This window comes from Argentina silus (assembly GCF_951799395.1).
Source record: "Argentina silus genome assembly, chromosome: 9".
Taxonomy (NCBI): Eukaryota; Metazoa; Chordata; class Actinopteri; order Argentiniformes; family Argentinidae; genus Argentina; species Argentina silus.
This window is the reverse complement of record NC_139663.1, coordinates 14,259,889-14,280,333: the sequence shown is the minus strand read 5'-3', so window position 1 is coordinate 14,280,333 and position 20,445 is coordinate 14,259,889. Positions and strand designations below refer to the sequence as shown.

At 45.7% G+C, this 20,445-nt stretch overlaps 1 protein-coding gene across 3 annotated transcripts; it reads right to left on the bottom strand.

Annotated features, from left to right (window-relative positions):
• Positions 1 to 1,673: 1,673 nt before the first annotated feature.
• On the bottom strand, positions 1,674 to 19,149 carry usp7 (ubiquitin specific peptidase 7 (herpes virus-associated)). Of its 3 annotated transcripts, none has more exons than XM_083676707.1 (31): positions 18,732 to 19,149; positions 15,661 to 15,765; positions 15,348 to 15,546; positions 14,945 to 15,083; positions 14,578 to 14,666; positions 14,371 to 14,479; positions 14,060 to 14,190; positions 13,209 to 13,263; positions 12,938 to 13,018; positions 12,585 to 12,675; positions 11,979 to 12,061; positions 11,552 to 11,661; positions 10,930 to 11,107; positions 10,045 to 10,189; positions 9,537 to 9,667; positions 9,128 to 9,262; positions 8,738 to 8,839; positions 8,403 to 8,508; positions 7,730 to 7,822; positions 7,507 to 7,574; positions 7,272 to 7,372; positions 6,944 to 7,097; positions 6,712 to 6,779; positions 6,371 to 6,479; positions 6,199 to 6,276; positions 5,810 to 5,910; positions 5,007 to 5,106; positions 4,750 to 4,869; positions 4,515 to 4,586; positions 4,091 to 4,181; positions 1,674 to 3,498 (listed from the first exon to the last, which is right to left on the bottom strand). In XM_083676707.1, exons 1-31 carry the CDS (start codon positions 18,814 to 18,816, stop codon positions 3,392 to 3,394), a joined length of 3,336 nt encoding a protein of 1,111 aa, XP_083532833.1. In that variant the 5' UTR covers positions 18,817 to 19,149; the 3' UTR covers positions 1,674 to 3,391. The 3 variants fall into 3 exon arrangements, with proteins under 3 accessions (XP_083532833.1, XP_083532831.1, XP_083532832.1); XM_083676705.1 differs by having other exon boundaries at positions 6,371 to 6,473; positions 18,732 to 18,949; XM_083676706.1 differs by having other exon boundaries at positions 8,738 to 8,827; positions 18,732 to 18,949.
• Positions 19,150 to 20,445: the final 1,296 nt, after the last annotated feature.

The following is a 20,445-nucleotide window of genomic DNA, read 5'->3' as shown; positions in this document are numbered from 1 at the left end:
CATTCAGATATAGAACAGCCTAGACAAGATATCCTATATTTACTGGCGATATCCACATTATCTTATCAACAATATTACTTTAGAAAATATCACGATATACAACAATATCGTTCATAGCTGTATAGTGTGGTGGAGACATGCCTGAATGACTGAACTGCAGCGCATCGTATATGGCTGGTGTTGTGAATAGTCTGGTGAAACTAAGAGACATGTTTCCGCTAGAAAAAAGGTGGATACTGCACTTGTAGTTTTAAGCACTTTTACAAACTATTTTTGGCACGAGAACAATATCACGATATGCTCCAAATCACGATATATCCACATTATCTGACACTATTGAACATCGGACCAACCATATAATATAGAAAAGACGATTTCCTGCCATGAAGAATAGGGAATCGTGTGAGCTCCACATGGAACATTTCTGTGATGCTCAAGAAACACCCTCCTAAATAATGCTGCATTCACACCATGTCGGAAACTCTGAACTTCTGAGTTAGAATTCACTAATAACTTATTAGTGTAGAGCTTCCTACTGGTTGATTCTGATACTCTCCGTGTGGGAAACTTGGGTGTCATTTTTGTACGAGTTTCCAGGAAATTTCAGTTTGATCGTTCTAAGTGTACATAAACGATGCATAACCTTGCAACTTGACCTTGTGTAAGCTGTAATATTTTAAAATGTATGTTTAACTATTGATAATATAACCATTGGAGAATGATATGGAAATGAAGGAAATAACTATTCTATCTTGTTACAATTTGTTACAATTTGTTACGACTTGTTACAATTACTGTTTATTTTTGTGTTTTCTTTTTTGTTTCTCAAGCTGTTCCAATGTACATAATGGTCTGAACTAGGTGTATTTGGACACTTATTCATGTTGATTGTTCACTCTTCAAAACCAAATATTTATCATCATTCAAACGCATTTGTTGTAAGTCGCTTTGGATAAACGCATCACTTTAGCACTCAACTACAATGAAGTGTAGCATGTAACTGAGTAGACATGGGATTCTGTTATATTTCTATTATAGATGATCATTATTATATTAAGCCTCTGTAATAAAATAAGACTATATATATATAAATCTGAAAGATCTGCTGTGGTTATTCCATGAAGCCTTTTACCCACCATAGGAACCAATGGTTAGATCTACGCATCACACACACACACACACAATAATGAGCCAGCTAACCCAGAGGATTTTCAGTAGGTCCTGTCACCTACACGGATGGAGCAGAAAGCAGCTGAGAATCCTACAGTTATAATATTACCATACTAACTGGACTACTGATTGGGTGAGACCAAAAGGACCTTCCTGACCAGAATCCCATTGACAATACGCCTAGGTCAAAACCTAAAACAAACCTTAACCAAATTGTAACCAATTTCGAAATTCAACATCGGTTTGCTGGTCAGCTGTGTCGCCTCAGCCTTGCTGAGAACGCTACAACTAGTTATAGCTATATATACACATATAGACACTAACACACACACACACACACACACACGTCTCTATAAAAACTGTACTTCTTTGACTGCTGTTCACCCCCTCCCAGTTCCGTCCTCCCCCTCTAGAAGTCTACCATAGAGATGAGAATTATTTTAGGGGAGGGCGCCCTCTAGTGTTTATAACTATAAGGCTACTCAGATGGATTAGCAGTGAAGGTGTTTTTATAGAAAATTTTATTCAACATACATTTTCCAGCAAAAAGGCAATATACAGGAATAGTTGTCGTACACTGCTGCTACACGGAGGAATTTTTAGACTGGAAAAGATCAAATTAAGGTGTGATTTCTGCAGATCATCTTCGCTGCACTTTTAACAAGACAAAACCGATGCAATTAGTTAAAAGGAAAAACAAGAGAAAACAAAATAATAAACGGAACAATCTAGATGGAAAGTCAGGAACCCCCAAAAAATAAAAACTACACACAAGGAATATGAACACCAGTATCCTTCTGTACCCAACAAAACGTCTGTGTGTTTTTAATTTTACATGTTCATATTTTTAAATATACAATTTCAAATGTTGTCTTTACAAAGCCAACTATGAGCTATAAAGGGGAGCATTCCTTTTGTGCTTGAAAAAATCATAATAAAAGGGTGTTTTTTTTTATTTTTATAATGCTGGTTTTATCTATATATCCTCAAACCAGTGTGGGCTAAGTGTCTGCGGCTTACTACCAAGCACAGCACAGTAAATTTAATCCAAGACACTGGAGGGCGATAGAGTCACCATCACTAACCCTCAGGGAGAGGGAGGGGGGGGGGGAAGAGAGGGGATGAAAAAGGGAGAAAAAAAGAGGAGAGGAGGGGTGGTAGGGAGAGCAACCAAAAAAAGGGGTCTGGAGTGGGAGGGGGGGGAGGTGGGTTAGGTACGCAAATCAAAACTACAACCAAAGTTTACATTTACCAGTCCTGAGAAATGTAAAACCTCTGATATTAAGTGCCAACGTGCAGATGAAGTACAGACGATTTCTTTCTTTTTTTTGTATTTATTTTAAACAGATGCTGTGGATTTTTATTTTATTATACAAGATTTGCAGAAAAAGACAACAACTGAATTTTCCTCCAACCAAACTAAGTGAGAAAGAATTGTGTAAACATGGAAATTGTTTTGACTAGTTGCACTAAAGGGGGGACCAGGATATATGACAACCACATCAGGGCAACTAGCAAGCCTCAGCCACCTGCAACTGGGTTTCTCTTTAAAAAGGACCAAGCTCCTTTTTTTTCTCTGCAAAATGGCGACTTCTCTCTCCATCGCCTCATCATCATCATCCCACTCACTACGCAGCAGCCGTAACAACTGTTATTAAAAACAAACCAAAAAAAAAAACAACAAAAAAAAAAAAGAGGGAAAAAAATAAAGTCTAGAAGTTCATATTCGTTCGTCCTTCCATTTTGTTAAAATCCAATTTCATATCTTCCAGACGAAAAAAAACAATAGGCAGTCAACAGTTAGAGAAGCCAAAAAACCGAACAGCCTCAAATAGTAGGGGTGGGGAGTGGGGGTTGGGGGTGGGGCAGGGGGCTGAAGGGGGAGGAGGAGGAGGAGGAGGAGGAGGAGGAGGAGGAGGAGGAGGGGGGGGGGGCTAGCGTCTCCATCAGCAGCAGATCCGGTTTGCTGACGATACATGGTGCCTGTGTAGCCAGACTCGGCGGGGTGTTTAAGGTGATGCACACACACACACACGCGCACGCACACACACACAAACACACACACACACACACACACACACGCACACGCTCGCTCACACGCACGCACACGCTCACACACACACAGGGTTGGTTACAGTCCGTGGTTATGGTCGGTTAGAGAAGAGGAGGAGGAAGAAGAGGAGGAGGAGGAAGGGTGGTTGGATGTGAGTGAGGGGGCTGCTCAGTTGTGGATCTTGATTGCCTTCTCCAGGTAAGTGTAGCGGCCTCTCTTTGGAGCTTTGTTGAAGTGGTCCAGCCCTAACCAGGGCCTCGGGTGGGACATGTTACCTGGAGAGAGGGAGAACCCAGTTGCGTTAAAAAATGAACCAGAAACGATTCGGAATTCAGGACTTTGGACAGAGTATGGGCGAGAACGAAGTTACGTTAGGAACTAAATTGAGTTGAGGGAGGTTTGACAAAAGAGACAGGGAGGGAGACAGGGGACTGTAATGAACCCCAATACTGTAAACATCCCGTACGTGCAGGGGTAGCCATGGGAACACCTAAAGTGCTTTAAGGGGTTGGTACGGTAAGGGAGTGTGTAAAGGCGGTTTTATGCTTTTTTAAGACACGTCGATTGACATATTGCCACTCGACAAAAAAAAAGTATCGCTCCCCTTCCGATCTATGACGGGCATCAGTGACAAAATGCCGTTCAGGAGGTGCGCGCCATGGATGGTTGTACGTCGCTTTGGATAAAGGCATCTGCTAAACGCCAGAAATGTAAATGTAATGCCACCCCTCGACTAGACGTCCATTGTCAGTTGTGTGCAGTGTCGATCGACAAAGCGGTATTTTTTTTTTTTTTTACCTCAAAACATTCCGAGCGCTAGAGAGAGGGGGGAACAGGAGGAAAGAGGAGGAAGTAAGAGAGATGTACCTGGCTGTGGCTCAAAGTCTTTCAGGTTGACCTCATACTCGTCCTCAGTGATGTACTGATGCCGGCCCATCATCACGATCGCAAACTTGAACTGGGGGAGAACCAACACACCCCAACAAACCATTAGTGACACAAACCAACAACATCAACAGCACACACCAACACCGACACACACACATCAGCAACGCACACCAACCACCGTTGGGACACAGCCACAGATTAGAGACTCAAACAGTTACAGATTACTTCTGGGTTATACAGCAATATACAGACTCACATCTTACAATACGAGGAGGAGGAGAGCAAATAACATCAAATATAATATAAAGATTTATATAATATATAAATAAATAATATCTAATGTGTGAACCAATCGAATCGAGAGTCTCTACAGCTGTTTCTATGAGGTGTGTGAGACGCTGACCTTCTCAAACTCCTTCTCCTGGATATCCAACATGCTCTGGATCCTCCTCATCACTTCTCGGAACGGCTCACCCTGAGACACAGGAGAAACGCAGGAGAAATGAGTGGTTCAGACATCGAACAACACTGTCATTTAAAAGAACATGCGTCAAACACATTCTCCCTTTCTCTCTCTCTCCATGTCTCTCTCACACACACACACACACACACACACACACACACACACAGACAGACACCTGTCTGATCTTCAGCAGGAAGGGGATTCCGAAGGTTCCGAAGACCTCCTTGTGGAAATGTGCGACAGGAATCAGCATTTCGTTGTCCTTGTCCAGATCCACCTGGTCCAGGGGCACCTCCTACAGGGAGAGGGAGGGAGATGGTTGGTCTATACTCAAGAGACAGTAGTGCTGGCTTTTCAACATGGGGCGGGGTGGTGTGTGGAAAGAGGGGGAGAGGAGGGGTGAGGGAAAAGTGTGGGGTGTGCGTGCGTTACCTCTATTCTGAACGTCCGGCTGGCGGCGGGAGATAAACATTCTAGAAGCTCATCTTCCTGGTGCACCCCGATGATTTTATAGCTTACTATTTCTAACAGCCTGAGAGAGAGAGAGAGAGGGCGGGAAAGAGAGAGAGAGAGAATCTAATTAGTTTGCGGCATAATCTTTATTTCTCTTTCACATTAAATGTGTTTGAAATGTAAATCTGTATTTAGACAGAAATGTAAATTACTGACCCTAGTGGCCTTCATTCACTTTTTATTGTTACGGAAAAGGTAGCCTTGGAAGTAGCCCAGGAAGACAGCGTTGTTGGATGTTGTACTCTCCTGTATGTGGTATACTATGCTACTTCATGTGTCTAATACACCCATAGGGGTCGTTTATGACAAAGATTTGTTATAATTAGAAGACGGTTGAGTGGCTCCAAATCCAATGGTAGCAACGTAGCCACTACAGGCTTCCTCATTAATATTCACCAGGGCAGAGGACCGTGGTACTCACTCTCCATCACTCTCTCTCACACACACACACACTTTTCTTGTGCAGCCCCAGACATTACACAGGTTAAGCTAAATCCAATAAGGTTTGCAATGAGTAAAGCACAACATGTTCATAGCCCAGAGAAACAGCCCGGGCCTTATTTTCCCACAGAAACGGCTGCTGAGTGAACCCTCAGGCTCCTCCCATCTCTGTGTTTACGACTCGACACACACAGAAAAAAGATATCTTATCAGGTAAGACAGACAGACAGGCATGTTTGGACACGGACACACACACACATACACACACCGACATGCCTTACCGGAGCTTCTCTGAGCCTTTGTCGGAGAGCTCCACAGCTTTTTTACATTCGTCCAGCAGGTCGCGCACACAGCCGTGCTTGTCTGGGTAGAGTGTGATCTCCTAGGGGGGAGGAAACACGGTTGGTGGCTCTGTCCCAAAGCAAACACCATCGCCCCACTTAGCCGGGCCCTATACACGGCTCTGGCCAGGGCGAGGGGATCATTTGAGAGCAGTGGAGGCTGGTGGAGGTAGAAATCGGAAGATGGGCTCAGAATGATAGGAATGGTATCAAACCAAAGTGTGACGATACAATGAGCCCGTCCTCCAATTTCTACCTCCACCAGCCTCCATTTGAGACATGGCAAGCCATAAACTGGGCGTTAGTTTTAGTGTGTGTGTGTGTGTTACCTCCTCTCTAAACTGGCTGTTGAGCCATATGGACTTGAAACTCCTCCTGTTCTCAAAGTCTGTGATCTTCATCTTCAGCTGTGAGGGGGTGGAGAGAAATCAATGATCAGAAAACACAAAAACGGGTGAACACACATTCAGCTTCCCAACAATTATCCCCACACACACACACCTGTTGGTAGTAGAGTTTTTTGGGCTGGCGTGGTTTGAAGAACTGCAGCAGGTCTCTGAGAGTGCCTTCGTAGTTGTGTCTGAGAGGGTTCCCTGGCCCGTCTCTGTACCTGCCCAGAGAGGACAGGAGAGGGGGAGGAGAGGAGAGAGGGAGGAGAAAGGAGAGAAGGGGGACAGAGGAGAGGCGTGGGAGGAGGGTAAAGTAGAGGAGAAAGAGGCAGGGGGAGATAGGAGAGAGGGGGACAGGTTACTCAATATGTCAACAAGGGAGAGTGTGACATAAAGAGTGCATGCGTGTGTGTGTGTGTGTGTGCGCGTGCATGCGTGTGACAGGATTCCTACCCCTGGGACTTGAAGAACTGGAGGAGCATGGGGTCTGTGTTCAACCTCTGGGCCACTGTCTTTGCCACCTGACAGAGAAACCACACCAACGTCAAACCAGGTACGTTAACCAACGTTACGGTCACATTCACCTATGCTACAGTTACCTTCTCAACTGACAATGTACATTTGAATAACAATGTGCTCTCTAGTGTTTTTAGTTGTACGCAATCAGGATTGAACTCCTCCCGACCTGGAAGTAGTTCATTCGGTTGGAAAGTGTAACCACAAAGCCGGGGTCGTTGTGGATGGTCTTGTCACAGAAGATGACGTCCACTCTGTGGTACAGGTCTCTGAAGTAGTCCTTGGCTGTGGGCAGCTCACTGCTGTCATTTTCTGGGTCGTCCCTGGAGAGGATGGGAGGGGAGAGGAGGGGAGAAGAATAAGGGGGTTTGGGCGAGAGAAAGGGAAAAAGAAAATGAACACAGACATTATCATACTGAGTTCTCACAGCTACATGAGAGAGGGAGAATAAGAACCATTCATTCGAGGGGGGGGAGGGAATATAGGGAATTCCTTACTTCTGGAACACGATGATGTCACCGTCCATGAGCTCGTCCAGAGCTTTGTCCAGGGACACGTCGTAGTCCTGTATCCGCTCCGTTAAATTCGGTTTAACTTCCTGGAACGGGGAGACATGGCAAATTCAGGCCCAGCTGTCATAAAGGGCATGGCTAAAGGAGGCATATGTTCTCATCTTAGTTAGGGCAGTTAAAGAGTGGGCGTGTGTGTGTGTGTGTGGGGGGGTATTCTCACCTCATAGAGGATAAGGCTAGTCTCCTGTTGAAACCCTGCCCTCTCGCACATGACGGGCAACAGGTCTCCTGTTTTGAGAGAAATTAAAACAAAACACATCATACTCAAAAGACTTATAGACACATTAAAATCAGGTCTAATGTTACTCCACACACACACACACACACACACACACACACACACACACACACACACACACACATACACACACACGTTGACTTACGTATTTTACAGGATATAGGTGTGTAGATATGTCCACAATAATTTAAGCTTCTGGTTTTTGGATCGTACATCTTCAAGAACAACATGACGTCGTCTGAAAGCGAGGAGAGAGATAGTAGGTCAGACGTGAATTTACCAACCAAAGATGAACAGCTAAACGAAAAAAGACATCTAAAGCAAGCGTTTAACGTAAGGTTCCTACACCTTTTTTTTCCAGACCGCGCCGTAAATTTGGGGGTTTGTGTTTTGGCAATTGCGCGTGTGTGCCGTGATCTGCTTCATGACCTTTGACAAACAAAGAAAATAGGCTCCCACTACAGGATGCAACGCAGCAACATTGATCTGTGTAAATAATCCGTCTTAAAAGAAAACACTGAATACAATTCTGAACTCCTCTAGTATGATCTGGTATATGGCATAGGTCTGGAATCCCAGACATCTTTTCCAGACTCGATTGTTTTTTTGTTGGAGCTTTTTCCCATACTTTTCCCAAGTCTGGAAATTGTCAATATTTTATTCCATACATTTCCAGACCTCCAGAACCCTATTAACAATCTCCCTCTAGCCTGGAGGAGCTAATTGGAACAGGACCAAAGTCCTTGTGTAAGTCAACCCCATTCTTCATCATAACATTGTGTTCCTTCATTCATGTTTTGAGTCAGACGGAGACTCACGGTCTTTGTCGAACTTGGGTAACGTGGCCCCGCTGGCGGCCATCTCTGGGTCCACCGTCTCCAGGAATATTGTCCAGGGGTTCTCGTTGTCGCTCAAGTCTATCATCTGCACAGACCACACACACACACACTTTAGAGGCTGTGCAAATAAATGACACCTGCTTGCACATGTTTGTTCTCTCACTCTGTCAATGAGACTAAGCTGGATAAATAAAAGGTTTAAATGACACACACACACCTTTGTACCAGTCTCACTTATAAAAGAGATGTTATCTCAATAAGACTAACCTGGATGAATAAAGGTTTTAATGAAAAACACACACACAGGTACTTACAGACTTGTTGCAGTCAGCCTCGTAGTCCAGCATAGCGGGCCTCTTGGTCCCGTTGCTCCGAGCCTGCATGGGCCACAGCCTCATCTGGTCCTGTGGGAAACCCTGCAGCACATCAATAACACACTCAGAACTGGTGTACACGTACACACACACACACACACACACACGACTGGTGTACACGTATACACACACACACACGACTGGTGAACCACCACACACACTAGGGGAAGGCATGACACAAGTCAATGGGATGAAGAATGGCTACCGGTTTTGCTGGGGAGGAAGACGGGTGGAGAAGGGGAGAGCGAAGCAGAGGATAGGTCTCATCATGGTCTAGGAGGGAGGACACACACACACACACACACACACACACACACACACACGGCTCACCATGGTCTGGGAGAGGTTCTGGACGAACTCTTGGAGCGTGGAGCTCTTGAGAACCTTGAAGACTGTGTACTTCACCTTCTCCTCGTCATACATGTCATTACCCTGGTGACCACAGAACTGGTCCTCTGTCACAATCTGAGGACAGAGATGAAGAATCAACACAATGAAGGAAAAAAAGACATCTGGTAGGCCTCATCTGCCCTGAGGTTTAAGGTTTAAATAAGAGGTATAAGCCTAGAGAACAAATGGCAGCAGGACGCAGACCAGAGCCGTAATGGCGGCTGTTTCCAGTCTCCTACATGGACCTGCATGTAGAGGTGTAAGTTTGGAGCCATAATGGCGGTGGTCTCTTACCTGGACCTGCATGTAGAGGTGTAAGCCTAGAGCCATAATGGCGGTGGTCTCCTACCTGGACCTGCATGTAGAGGTGAGCCTCCTGGCGCTCTTTCCTCTTCTGGGCCTCGACCCTCTTCTCCTCCTGCAGCCTCTCCACCAGCTGCTGGGGGATGTCCGCATCTGTCACTGGCAGCAGCACCTCACCTGGGGAGGGAGGTAGGGTTAAAGACTATAGAGAGACACACACACACACCTCACCTGGGGAGGAAGGAGGGGCAGGTAGGGTTAAAGACCATAGAGAGAGAGAAAGACACACACACCTCACTGAGGCAGGAGGACGGGTTAAAGACCACACACACACACACACACAGACACATCTGAGGAGGATGGGGGTGGTTAAAGACCATATAGACACACACACACACCTTGGAGTTACAGGTACGCACCAGGTAAACAGGTACACATGGGGGCTCCCAACCAAGTGTTAACGCTTTATAGACACTGCCTTTGGACTCGCAGATGTCCATGTAGGCGTTGGCGCAGTGGCTTTCTAATGCAGTGTTATGGACAGAGTGACTTACCGAGTTTGGACTCGCGGATGTACACCAGCATGTAGGCGTTGGTGCAGTGTCGCACTGACAGGTCGTCGTCATGGCCACCGTAGTTGTGTTCAATGGCCTCCTCTTTGGTGCACCGTGACACAACGTCATCGTCAAACTTACACCACTGAGAGAAAGAGAGAGAGAGAGGGAGAACAGAACTCTTAAGACAACCGTTTCTTTACATTCATTCTGCTTCACTCCTCCATCACAAAAAAACGTTTGGTTTTTTTTATTTCACTAGAGGCACACGCACAAATAAATGGATAAAGCATAAATGGTATTTCTTAGTCAACAGCTTTTGTTAAAACAGCCAAAAGAGACAGAATTTAATTCCAGTTGGGTTTCTTATATAGTCTTGTCTTTCTGCTAGTTATTGGACCTTTTAAATCAGTTATAACACACACTTTCCCTGCTCAGGGTCAAGGAGACCCTGAAACCCCGGATTTAGATGAGATAACCATGAGATAAGCATTACACAACAGGTTGATCAAAACAAGCGTCGTGATTGGCCGAGAGCGGTTCGAAGCCGACATTTAATGTCAGGGTTAAATCACCTGTTATGATATTCCTAAGCCACAATAGATGTGTGTCTCAGGTTCCCTTGACAACATTTGTAGTTTTGGGAACTATATTTTCCAGCGCAGGGCATTATTGCTTTAATAAGGGGCAGCCATCAGCTGTTCAGTTTCACCACACCAAACAAAGATCTCTCGGACATCTAAAATCCCAAACACATAACTCACCTTATCATGTCAAAACAACCCCGACATCGCCAAACCCACCAGATTCGCCAAGCCAAGCCAAGCCAAGCCACACACACACACACACTCCCCCAGTAATAGTAGTAATAAAAGTTGTTCTCACTATTGGTTCCTTCACACTGACTTTGCCGTCTCCTTTGGGGTTGAGGTAGACGACGTAGTGGCCCCCGTGGTTGTCTCCGCTGTGGACCAGCACCGCGTGCAGGATGTAGTTGGCCGGATCCTTGGAGTCCGTCTTCTGGAGGAACTCATCCAGGGGCAGCTGCTCCGGGAACTCAAACCTGGTGGGAAGGGACGGTGGTGGGAGAAGGGGGAGGAGGGGACAGGAAGGAGGAAGGAGAGACATGGGAAAGGCTTGTTAATGCAATGTTCATTATAATCATGATAATACTGGAGAGAGAGAAGGGGGGGGGGCAGAATGGGAAGAGGCGGTTAAAGAGCAAAGCCAAAAAATGGAGTCACGACGTCTGTTCACCTACCATATCAAATCTACAGACTGTGTGTGTGTGTGTCTCTGGGTGCATGCCTGTGTGTGTATGTGTTTGTGTGTGTGTGTGTGTGTGTGTGTGTGTGCGCGCAGCGGGGCCAGGCGAAGTGCCTGGAGGCACGTCACTGTGGTGAGTCAGAGCCTGTGGGACATTTAAAGCAGTGAACTCAACTTGCCTCTGCCTGGCTCTCTAGACAAACAAACACCATATCATATCATTTGTGCGTATGTGTTTTACCTGTCGTTGATCTTGATGTTTTGGTCGGTCTGAGGGTCGTACATGAACCTCATGAGCTGCAGGTGAAGGATGGGAGGGAAGGTCAGGAACTTGACTCCCTTCTCCGCTTCCTGGAAACACACACACACAGTTAGTGATCGTCAAAGCCTCCATGACTGGACTAAAAAAACAAAGCTTCTAACTACTCAGAATGAACTCTGTCCTGACCCCTTTATAAGCCGTTTTTAAGCCCTGCATGTACGTTGCATCTATGAAGCCTGTACGTAGCCTCTATGAAGCCTGTACGTAGCCTCTATGAAGCCTGTACGTTGCCTCTATGAAGCCTGTACGTTGCCTCTATGAAGCCTGTACGTTGCCTCTATGAAGCCTGTACGTTGCCTCTATGAAGCCTGTACGTTGCCTCTATGAAGCCTGTACGTCGTCTCACCTGCAAGCCGTGCTCTCCTGCGTCGTATTTGTTGTCCCCGTCAAGCTGCTCCACGGCAACATAGTCCTTGAAGGACTCAAAGACTGCAGGGAGAGAGAATGAGTGAGGCAGGGCTATAGACACAGACACTATGGGCCGGTTTCACAGACAAGGCTGAAGCCTCGTCCTGGATTCACACTTTCAATGGCAAACTGCCACCGAGGATGTTTTTTAGTCTTAAGCCTCGTCTGTGAAACCGGTTCTATATGTTCTACACGGTTTATGAAAGATTGCCTTCCTAAACACACAATGGAAAACTACCTTCCTTCACACACACAATGAAAGACCACCTTCCTTCACACACACAATGAAAGACCACCTTCCTTCACACACACAATGAAAGACCACCTTCCTTCACACACACAGAAAGACCACCTTCCTTCACACACAATGAAAGACCACCTTCCTTCACACACACACAATGAAAGACCACCTTCCTTCACACACACACAATGAAAGACCACCTTCCTTCACACAAATTGCATTATTCAGTGAGAGGTAATGCCGAGGGAGGAAGCTAGCTAGCTACTGATGATGATGAGGAAGTGAAAACAGTCTTATACTCACTGTTCTTCTTTCCTTTTATGCTGAGCTGGATGTCGTAGTAATCCTCTATCCGCTCGGAACGGTAGTCTACGTGCTTGCACTGGATATAGGACTGCAGGGAAACAGTAACACATTGTGTACACACACACAACTGAATGACCACCGTGTTCATAGATCACCAACTGTCAATCACTTGAGCCGATAAGCATTATATTTGGTCACATGGTCTTAGCCTGATAAAGGCAGACGGCGGGCCAACCGTAGCCAGCCGACCGCAGAGCAGGGAGAACAACAACAGTGTGTGTGAGCGTCTCTTCTTCTTCTTTCCAAATGCAACACATCGGCACACAGCTGAAGGGAGAGAGTGAACGTACCACCATCTTTCCTCTGAAGAGCTTGGGGATGGTTCCCTCAACGCAGGTGCCTTTCATTTTGTTCTCCACGTTGTCCAGGAGCTGGAAAACACACACACACACACACACACACACGCTGTGTAAACACGGTTCAAGCTCTTAAAGTTAAAGGTTGGCCTTGGTCAACATTCAGGTTATGCATTACATTGTTCAAGTTACGGGTGTGACTCAGGACTGCACCGAGCCAATAGGGTGCCGCAGAGAGCAGTAGCCAATAGGACGCGTCACTCACCACTCTGCAAAGCTCCTGTACGTCATGCTGCATGAAGCTGTCTAGTGTCTCCCACCTACGGAACACACGTGTTCATCATCACTATTGGTTATGGCGACAACACCAACAACATGTAGCAGGGGAGGCCGGTGGAGGTAGAAATCGGAGGACGGGGCTCATTGTAATGCATGGAATGGAATGAGAAACTCTATCAAATACCTCTGATATCATTTGATACGGTTCCTCATTCCATTCTGTGCAATACTATGAGCCCCGTCCTCTCCACCAACACGTTCTGTTTACTAAAGGTATCATTCCTTTTATGTGACTATTATGATAATGGTCACAACAATAACCTTGGAGCACAACTGCCTCAAGCAAACCTGAGGCAGAAAGTCAAAGAATTATGACCTGAAAAACACGTGAACGTGAGGAAGCAAGTCCTGAACCTCTCTCGAATACCTGGGCAAAATAACTGGTCGGTTTCGCACTCAGATCACACCAACTATACAACATTGAGACCCTGAACGTCAATGAACTGGAAACTGATAGCTTGAGACCTTAAACAAATCAACAATTCCAATTTCCATGGCTTTTCAGGGACAAAAATGTACAGCATGTTCACTGACTACTATCTAATTCATAATGAACCATGATGAAATGTGCAACGCACCCCGCACCCCCCCCCGACAATGTGACTATTTGACAACGTCCCCAGATGAAATGAGAGATCCTGATCCACAGATTTCAAGGACATTTCCGTGGTCACCCTGAACGGTTCCCCCCACCCTCCTCCTCCTCAGCTCTCAGGGGTGCTGTCTTGCTGCTGTAGCTATTTGTATTTGACCCAGGTCCGCTCAGCTGGCACCTACCCAAAGGACTTGGTGAGCTTCTTGGTGCCCACGGGTTTGTCGCTGTGCTGCAGCTCGTAGAAGACCCTCTGTAGTGCCAGGGGCACGCTCTTGGATGAGTCATCGCCCTCGGTGGGCATCATGTACACCGCCTAGCACAGTGGGAGAAGAGGGAGAGACTCAATGGAAGAACACACACACACACACACACAATCTCACACACCCCTGAATGCATGTCTGAATGAAGTGCACTACTTCTGACCGGAGCAACACAGGGCTCTGGCAGAAAGCAGTGCCCTACACAGGAAGGAGGATGTGGTTTCCTAACTGACCCGCCGCAGCTGGTTGGTGAAGAACAGAGTCTGCAGGAGGCTGTTCATGTAGCAGGTGGCCCCCTGGTTCTTCAGACCCACATAGCCTGTGTGTTTCTTAGAGTCCCAGCTGGAGAGAAAACGAGCAGGAACACCAAGGGTTAAAACACACACGAACTTTACACTGAGAGAGAGAGAGACAGACAGAGAGAGAGACAAGACACTTACGCCACTCCGTGTGGAGCGTCAGCCTGCACGTAGACTTCAAAGGAAACTTTATCGTCCTCCACGAAGCCCCTCTCGGGATCAGTCACGTCCTGAAAACAAACAAACAAGTCAAAAACATGGTTACACACACACGGCAAATCTCAGCTCAGCTACTACAGAGGCAGGCTATTTCAATCAAGCTGGTATAAAAATATAAACCAACCAACAATGTCTAATCTACAAGTCTACTTGTGTTCAGCCATCATCCACTAAGCAGAAAAGCACTAGATAAGAGAAGTTCTGAGTAGCCATAATCCAGGATGAATGGATGAATGGATAGATGAATGGATAGATGGATAGATAGATGAGAAACTGAAAGGCAACTCACACTCCAGGACATGAAGTTGGAGAAGCCCCAGTCGTTCTCCTTGTGGAAGAACAGGTGGCTGATTCTGCGGCTGAAGGACTTCTCGTCGTCTTTGTAGTTGATGATCTTCAGCATGGCCTGGGCGTGGCACGACCACGACCTGGAGGAGGAGGGGGGTGGGGGCACCGGAACACACGTTACCCCAGGAAACAACCTCTGTCTGTGTGTTTACGCGGAGTCTGACTCGAGTTGAATGTGTGTGTGTGTGTGTACGCGTATGCATGTGCACAATGTGTGTTTTTTTTTTTTTATGTGTGTGTGTGTGTGTGTATGCGTGCGCATGTGAAGTTGTGTGTGTGGGAGTCTGACTCAGTGCTGCTAGTTGAATGTGTGTGTGTGTGTGTGTGTGTGTGGCAGTGCTTACGTGGAGTCAGAGTCTGCGTTGCACTGCAGGAAGAAGCCGACGCTCTTCTGGTGCGGTCTGTCGGGGTAGAAACGAGGCATGACCATGATCTTCCAGGGCAGGTTCCTGACGAAGCAGGAGGGGCTGAGGACAGACTCGGTCAGGCGACTGAAACGCTCCACCACGAAACGAAAGGTTGCCTCTGACCGCCAGCTGGTGTCTGTAAGGGACACAAAAACACAAGGGGAGTAAGGAGTGTGTTGTTGTTTTCTGTGTGTGTGTGTGTGTGTGTGTGTGTGTGTGTGTGTGTGTGTGTGTGTGTGTGCCTCCTCACCATCTTCCATGTCTTCTTCTGTATTGTTGTGTCCGTCTGCCATGGCCAAGTTTCCGTTGATCACCGGGTTGGCTGGGATTCTCGGGGGGTCGTCTGTGTCCCCAGCTGACCAGAGACACACAGGGGAGATAGAAAACAAACAGATAAGCAAATAAACAATAACATGGAAAAATGTTAATGTTTTTTTTGTGTGTGTTTTTTTTTTTGCGATACCGTCTCGGACTAATAAACAGAAAAATCTTGGTAGTTTCCTTCTAATGTTGCCATGTTATGGCCTCAGCAGTCAGCCATTCTCAGCCCATCTTTTCTTTTTTGATCATGTTTCACAAGCATCGCAGGTGAGGTGAGGTGTGTGGGGGGGTGTGTGTGTGTATGAGGCAAAGACTGGGCAGCACTACAGCGGTCGGCTAATTAGGAACACAATGCCGGATTAAGCAGTGAGCTCCTCTTCATCTCCAACAGACAGACAGACACACACACACACACACACCGGGAGGATTCTGTGACTCATTTACAAAGGAGACAGGAAAGACTGGATGGTAATTACCCAGACAAAGAGAGAGTCAAATCCACACCAGAGTGTCATCTATCAAAACACATCAATGAAAAAAAAAAAGACATATTTTTTTTCTCCCAAGAGAAAACACAAGAGTGAGCAAGCGAAGTGAAATACAGGCCTGAGCAATCTCTGCTGCTGTCGCTGTCTGTGTGCGTGTGTGTGTGTGTGTCGTCTCTGACTGTGAGACAGAGCCGATGTCTGGCTGCAATGTCAGTGAGCCATGCTCAGGAGACTGACCTCATTTTGCCAAGTGGATTACATGCTGCTAGGCATGTGTCAATCAACTAGCAAGGCAACTTCCGGTCCCTCCCCCTACACCTTACTCAGCATGGGCCTAGAATGAGTTTACCTTCCCAAATCCATACATTTTCCATTTGTAGGGGGAAAGGTCAAACTGGCCTACTCTCAGTGCTAGAGACAACATCTTGTACTTGGCTGATTTATAGCTCAGAGCCAGGAATAAACACTGTTTGAGCAGGAAAAATACACTTCAGAGGGAAGCAATTGAAACGTAACAGGACTGGATTCAATGAAAATCAATGGATCATGGTGCAGTACTGTTGAATGAAAGGCCTCTCCAGCCAAAGCACATCTGCTAAACCTCGGATGTGCTGATGGAAACAGAGTTGTGTGTAAATAATAAGAACCAGATTATATCTCTGTGACTGACGCAATGAACAGTAATGTTGTGTGTGATCTAAAATTGCTCAGGAGCATCAAATGATAATGGAAGACAATACTCTGACTGCGTGAAATATTTATAGAGAAAAAGCTGGCAGAGATGGGTTGAGCGGACTAACAAATAGGGATCATTAAAAATGGCGAGCCCCACGCGTTGTTTCTTCATACAATGAAGCAGCAAATCCCCGCGCTATGTCGGTGCAAGCTCCACATGCGGGCCTTGCCGCAGCAGCAACACAGCTAAGCCCCGCCAGCAGCCTCACATTCCCTACCCTGAACCTAAACTGGGCCAAACGAATTAATTCGGCCCTTTGCCCCGTGTTAGTTACCTCGCTACGGCAAATTATTACCGTTGTTTGCGATTGTAACTCGAATCATTTCACTAGCAATGGTACTAAACAATTGTCAACATTTGGCAAACGCAGATTGACGCATCTCGCTAGCTGTGTTGATTAGCTGAATAGCTAAGTTGGCTAGTGCCGTGGTTGTGCTGTTCATTCTCTGCTAAACTACTTGACGCTAAATGTGCATACAATCTACTGCTGACTTTAGGTTAATAATTACCTGCTAGTTAGGTTGATTATAACAGTAAGGACATAGCCATTCAAACTCAGATAATATAACCGTACCTTCACAAAACGTAAACAAACAGATACACAAGGCCTTGCCTGAAATTGATCGTTGCAAAAACAAAAAAATACATCCACCATCTTTGGAATAAATTCGCCACACACCCCCTGACTAGAGGCCTTCTAACGCTGCCTGCTAATCGCTAGCCGAGGTTAATTTAGTGTAGTTATAGATTCGTAAGAAATACACGGTGGATCAAATCACATGATTAAATGTACAGTTCAACGACAAGCTGTTTACAATAACAAAACGAAGTGGCGCAATGTACTTTTTAGACCACTGATCTCACCTTGCGGGATTGCTAGACTAGCAAGCTAACGCACGATCGCGGCTAAAAGCCAAAGCTAACCACCTAATTACAAATAAATAATTAGTCCCGTAACGTTAGCTCGCTCTAAAAATACTCTAAAAATCACATGGTAACTGTCAAATAACTCGCTAATAATCAAACCTAAAAATATAAGCAAAAAGATAGCACAACATTAACGTTACCTGGTGGTGGGTCATTAATTGCCATTGTTAAATTGCATGCGTAGGCTAAAGGGAAACAACTGTTTACAAACATTTAAACATAAACGGGGCTTAAAATTCCATACTAAACAATGCTTAATGGTGACGGTAGTTATTCCTAACCAGTGATGATGCACCAACGACCGTGTTTGTTGCGGGACGGAGCTGGCGAGTCGGTTTATTTAGCAAACTAGCTAGGTTAGCTAACGTGCTAATATTCACTGAGTAACCGGTCTGAATGAATGATTCATGTAGCTAGCTAGCTAAAAGCTAAGTCAACTGATAAAAAAAAATAGAATGAGAAATGACAGCGTTAGCTCACTTGACATTCTACAGCTTGCGTCAGAAAGGCGCCAGGTTTACCAAGAAAGAAGTGTGATTATAAAAAAAAAGGTACAAGTTAAATGTAAACTAGTACTGTCAACAACACCTGGCACCAGCTAATCACTAACCATCCAGTGTGCTGCTAGTCGTGTAGCTGCGCTAACGAGGTCAGCAAGAGAGTATGCTGCAATGCACGCATCATCAGCAGAATTACAGTTACCACTGGCAGGCTGACAGGCCTTGATGTTTACTGTAAAGTTGAGCTCACAATCGTGCTCACATTCATGCACTTTACCTGTAACATAAATATAGCTAGCTTACAATTTAACGTGTTGAAGTGTCCGTTTCAGCCTGTGGCCTTTCTTACCTTCCATCTCCATATCCTCGGGTTCGCTAAGCTGTTGCTCGCCGGCTTTCTGCTGTTGTTGCTGAGTGTGGTGATGGTGGTTCATGTTGGCAACTGTTGTGATGTGATGATGCCTGTTGTCTTTGTTTCCCTCGACCTTGTCCGATGTCGGTTCCGTGGGGAGCCGGGTTCTGGTTTGTTGGTGAGGTGTTTGAGGGTGCGGAGGTTGGGTAGACAGGTCGAGCCTGGGCGGCTGGGCCTGTTCTAAAACGACCTCGGTCTTTTCTGCTGTCAGCGCCGGGGATTGAGGAGGGGAGGTCGGCGGGGGAGCAGGCAGAGAAACGCGGACGTATTTGCTCGCTATTCGCCCAATCTCGGCGCCTTGATGGGTGCAAGTCGCTGACGGTGGTGGATGACTACGGCTCCAAAAAGGGAGGCCCGTTGAATTAAATCAATCCGGCTTTACCCCAGGAAATGTGGGGCAATAGGCGAAGTGAGAAAGACAACTCACACCACAACCTGCAGCCGGAGAAACAAATACCCTGTTTATAGCCACCTGACACTAGGCAGCCAACTAACGAAATTAGTGTAACAGGGAAAACAACGGTTCATTTACTATTCATACACATTCAAATACAACTTTCCCTGCAATATTCCCAGTCCGTGTGCTCCTCCGATTGTCCCTCGTCTGGGGGAGAGCGGAGAAAAAAGCTATCCATTCAAACCCGCTTCTAATTTGGAAACGCACTAATTTAGAAGTTTAAGATGATAGATATGCCACAGTCCGATATCAATTTTTCCACACATTAAACCACCGTATTAATATAACCAACAAAATTCGGCACCTTGTCGCATTTCAAAGGACTGTTCAATGAAGAAATTGCCCGGTCACAGCCAGAGCCTCTCACCCGTTCCCTTGGTTTGTGATGTTGAGTTGAGGTAAAACTCAAAATGGCGGTCGCGCTCTTCTCTGAAATGTCACATCCGCATGGAGATCTAAACACTCGCGCACACAGCAGAATCGGCCTCGAGCTGGCTAGCCGACTTGTCTGTGCATTTCATTGATTGCAATTTACAAGTCAACAATCACACAACTCATGGCAGCAGATATTGCAATTGTATTCTACTACCGCACTTGATTGATTAGCCAGGATAAGGACAGGGCAGGGCCCACTTTCTCTACCAAAATGATCAACCAGCACTGCCAGCATGGATTTTGTAAACCTCTCTGATTTTAGTCGCAAGTCATTTTAGTTGTTATTTGTATGTATTTCTATGCAGTTCTACAGTGTAAAACTGACAGGGCCGACTGTAAGTTTAAGCGATAATCAGCCCTCAACCTTCAATTCCCTTCCCAAAAGATTTTGAAGCTGATTGACCCATAAAACAGATAATAATAACAATCATAATCATAACCATCATAATCATAATAATAACGCATTTTATTTGTATAGCGCGTCTATCACATACCCAGAGCACCTAACAGGTCAAGCAAAAAATTACAAACATTTCATACAATTATGGGGAGGTTAACACGCCTTGGGGAAAAAATGGTTGTCCAAGCAATCACATTTTCATAAGCAATTATTCTTATTCTTATTATTGTATTTTATTCTAAATTCGAATTATATTTCCTTAGTTTAGGGGTAATTTTCGTTGTATTATATAGCATACACAATATAATATAATTTTGTTTTTGCTGAAAAATAATTGGAATTTATTTATTTTCATAAAT

Bases quoted from the DNA above. Each gene is read 5' to 3' on its own strand.
- usp7 (XM_083676707.1), bottom strand. From the start codon at position 18,816: ATGAACCACCATCACCACACTCAGCAACAACAGCAGAAAGCCGGCGAG. The intron at 15,547-15,660 runs GTGAGGAGGCAC...TGTCCCTTACAG, and splicing joins AGAAGAAGACATGGAAGATG to ACACCAGCTGGCGGTCAGAG. The intron at 12,676-12,937 runs GTACGTTCACTC...GTTTCCCTGCAG, and splicing joins TCTTCAGAGGAAAGATGGTG to TCCTATATCCAGTGCAAGCA.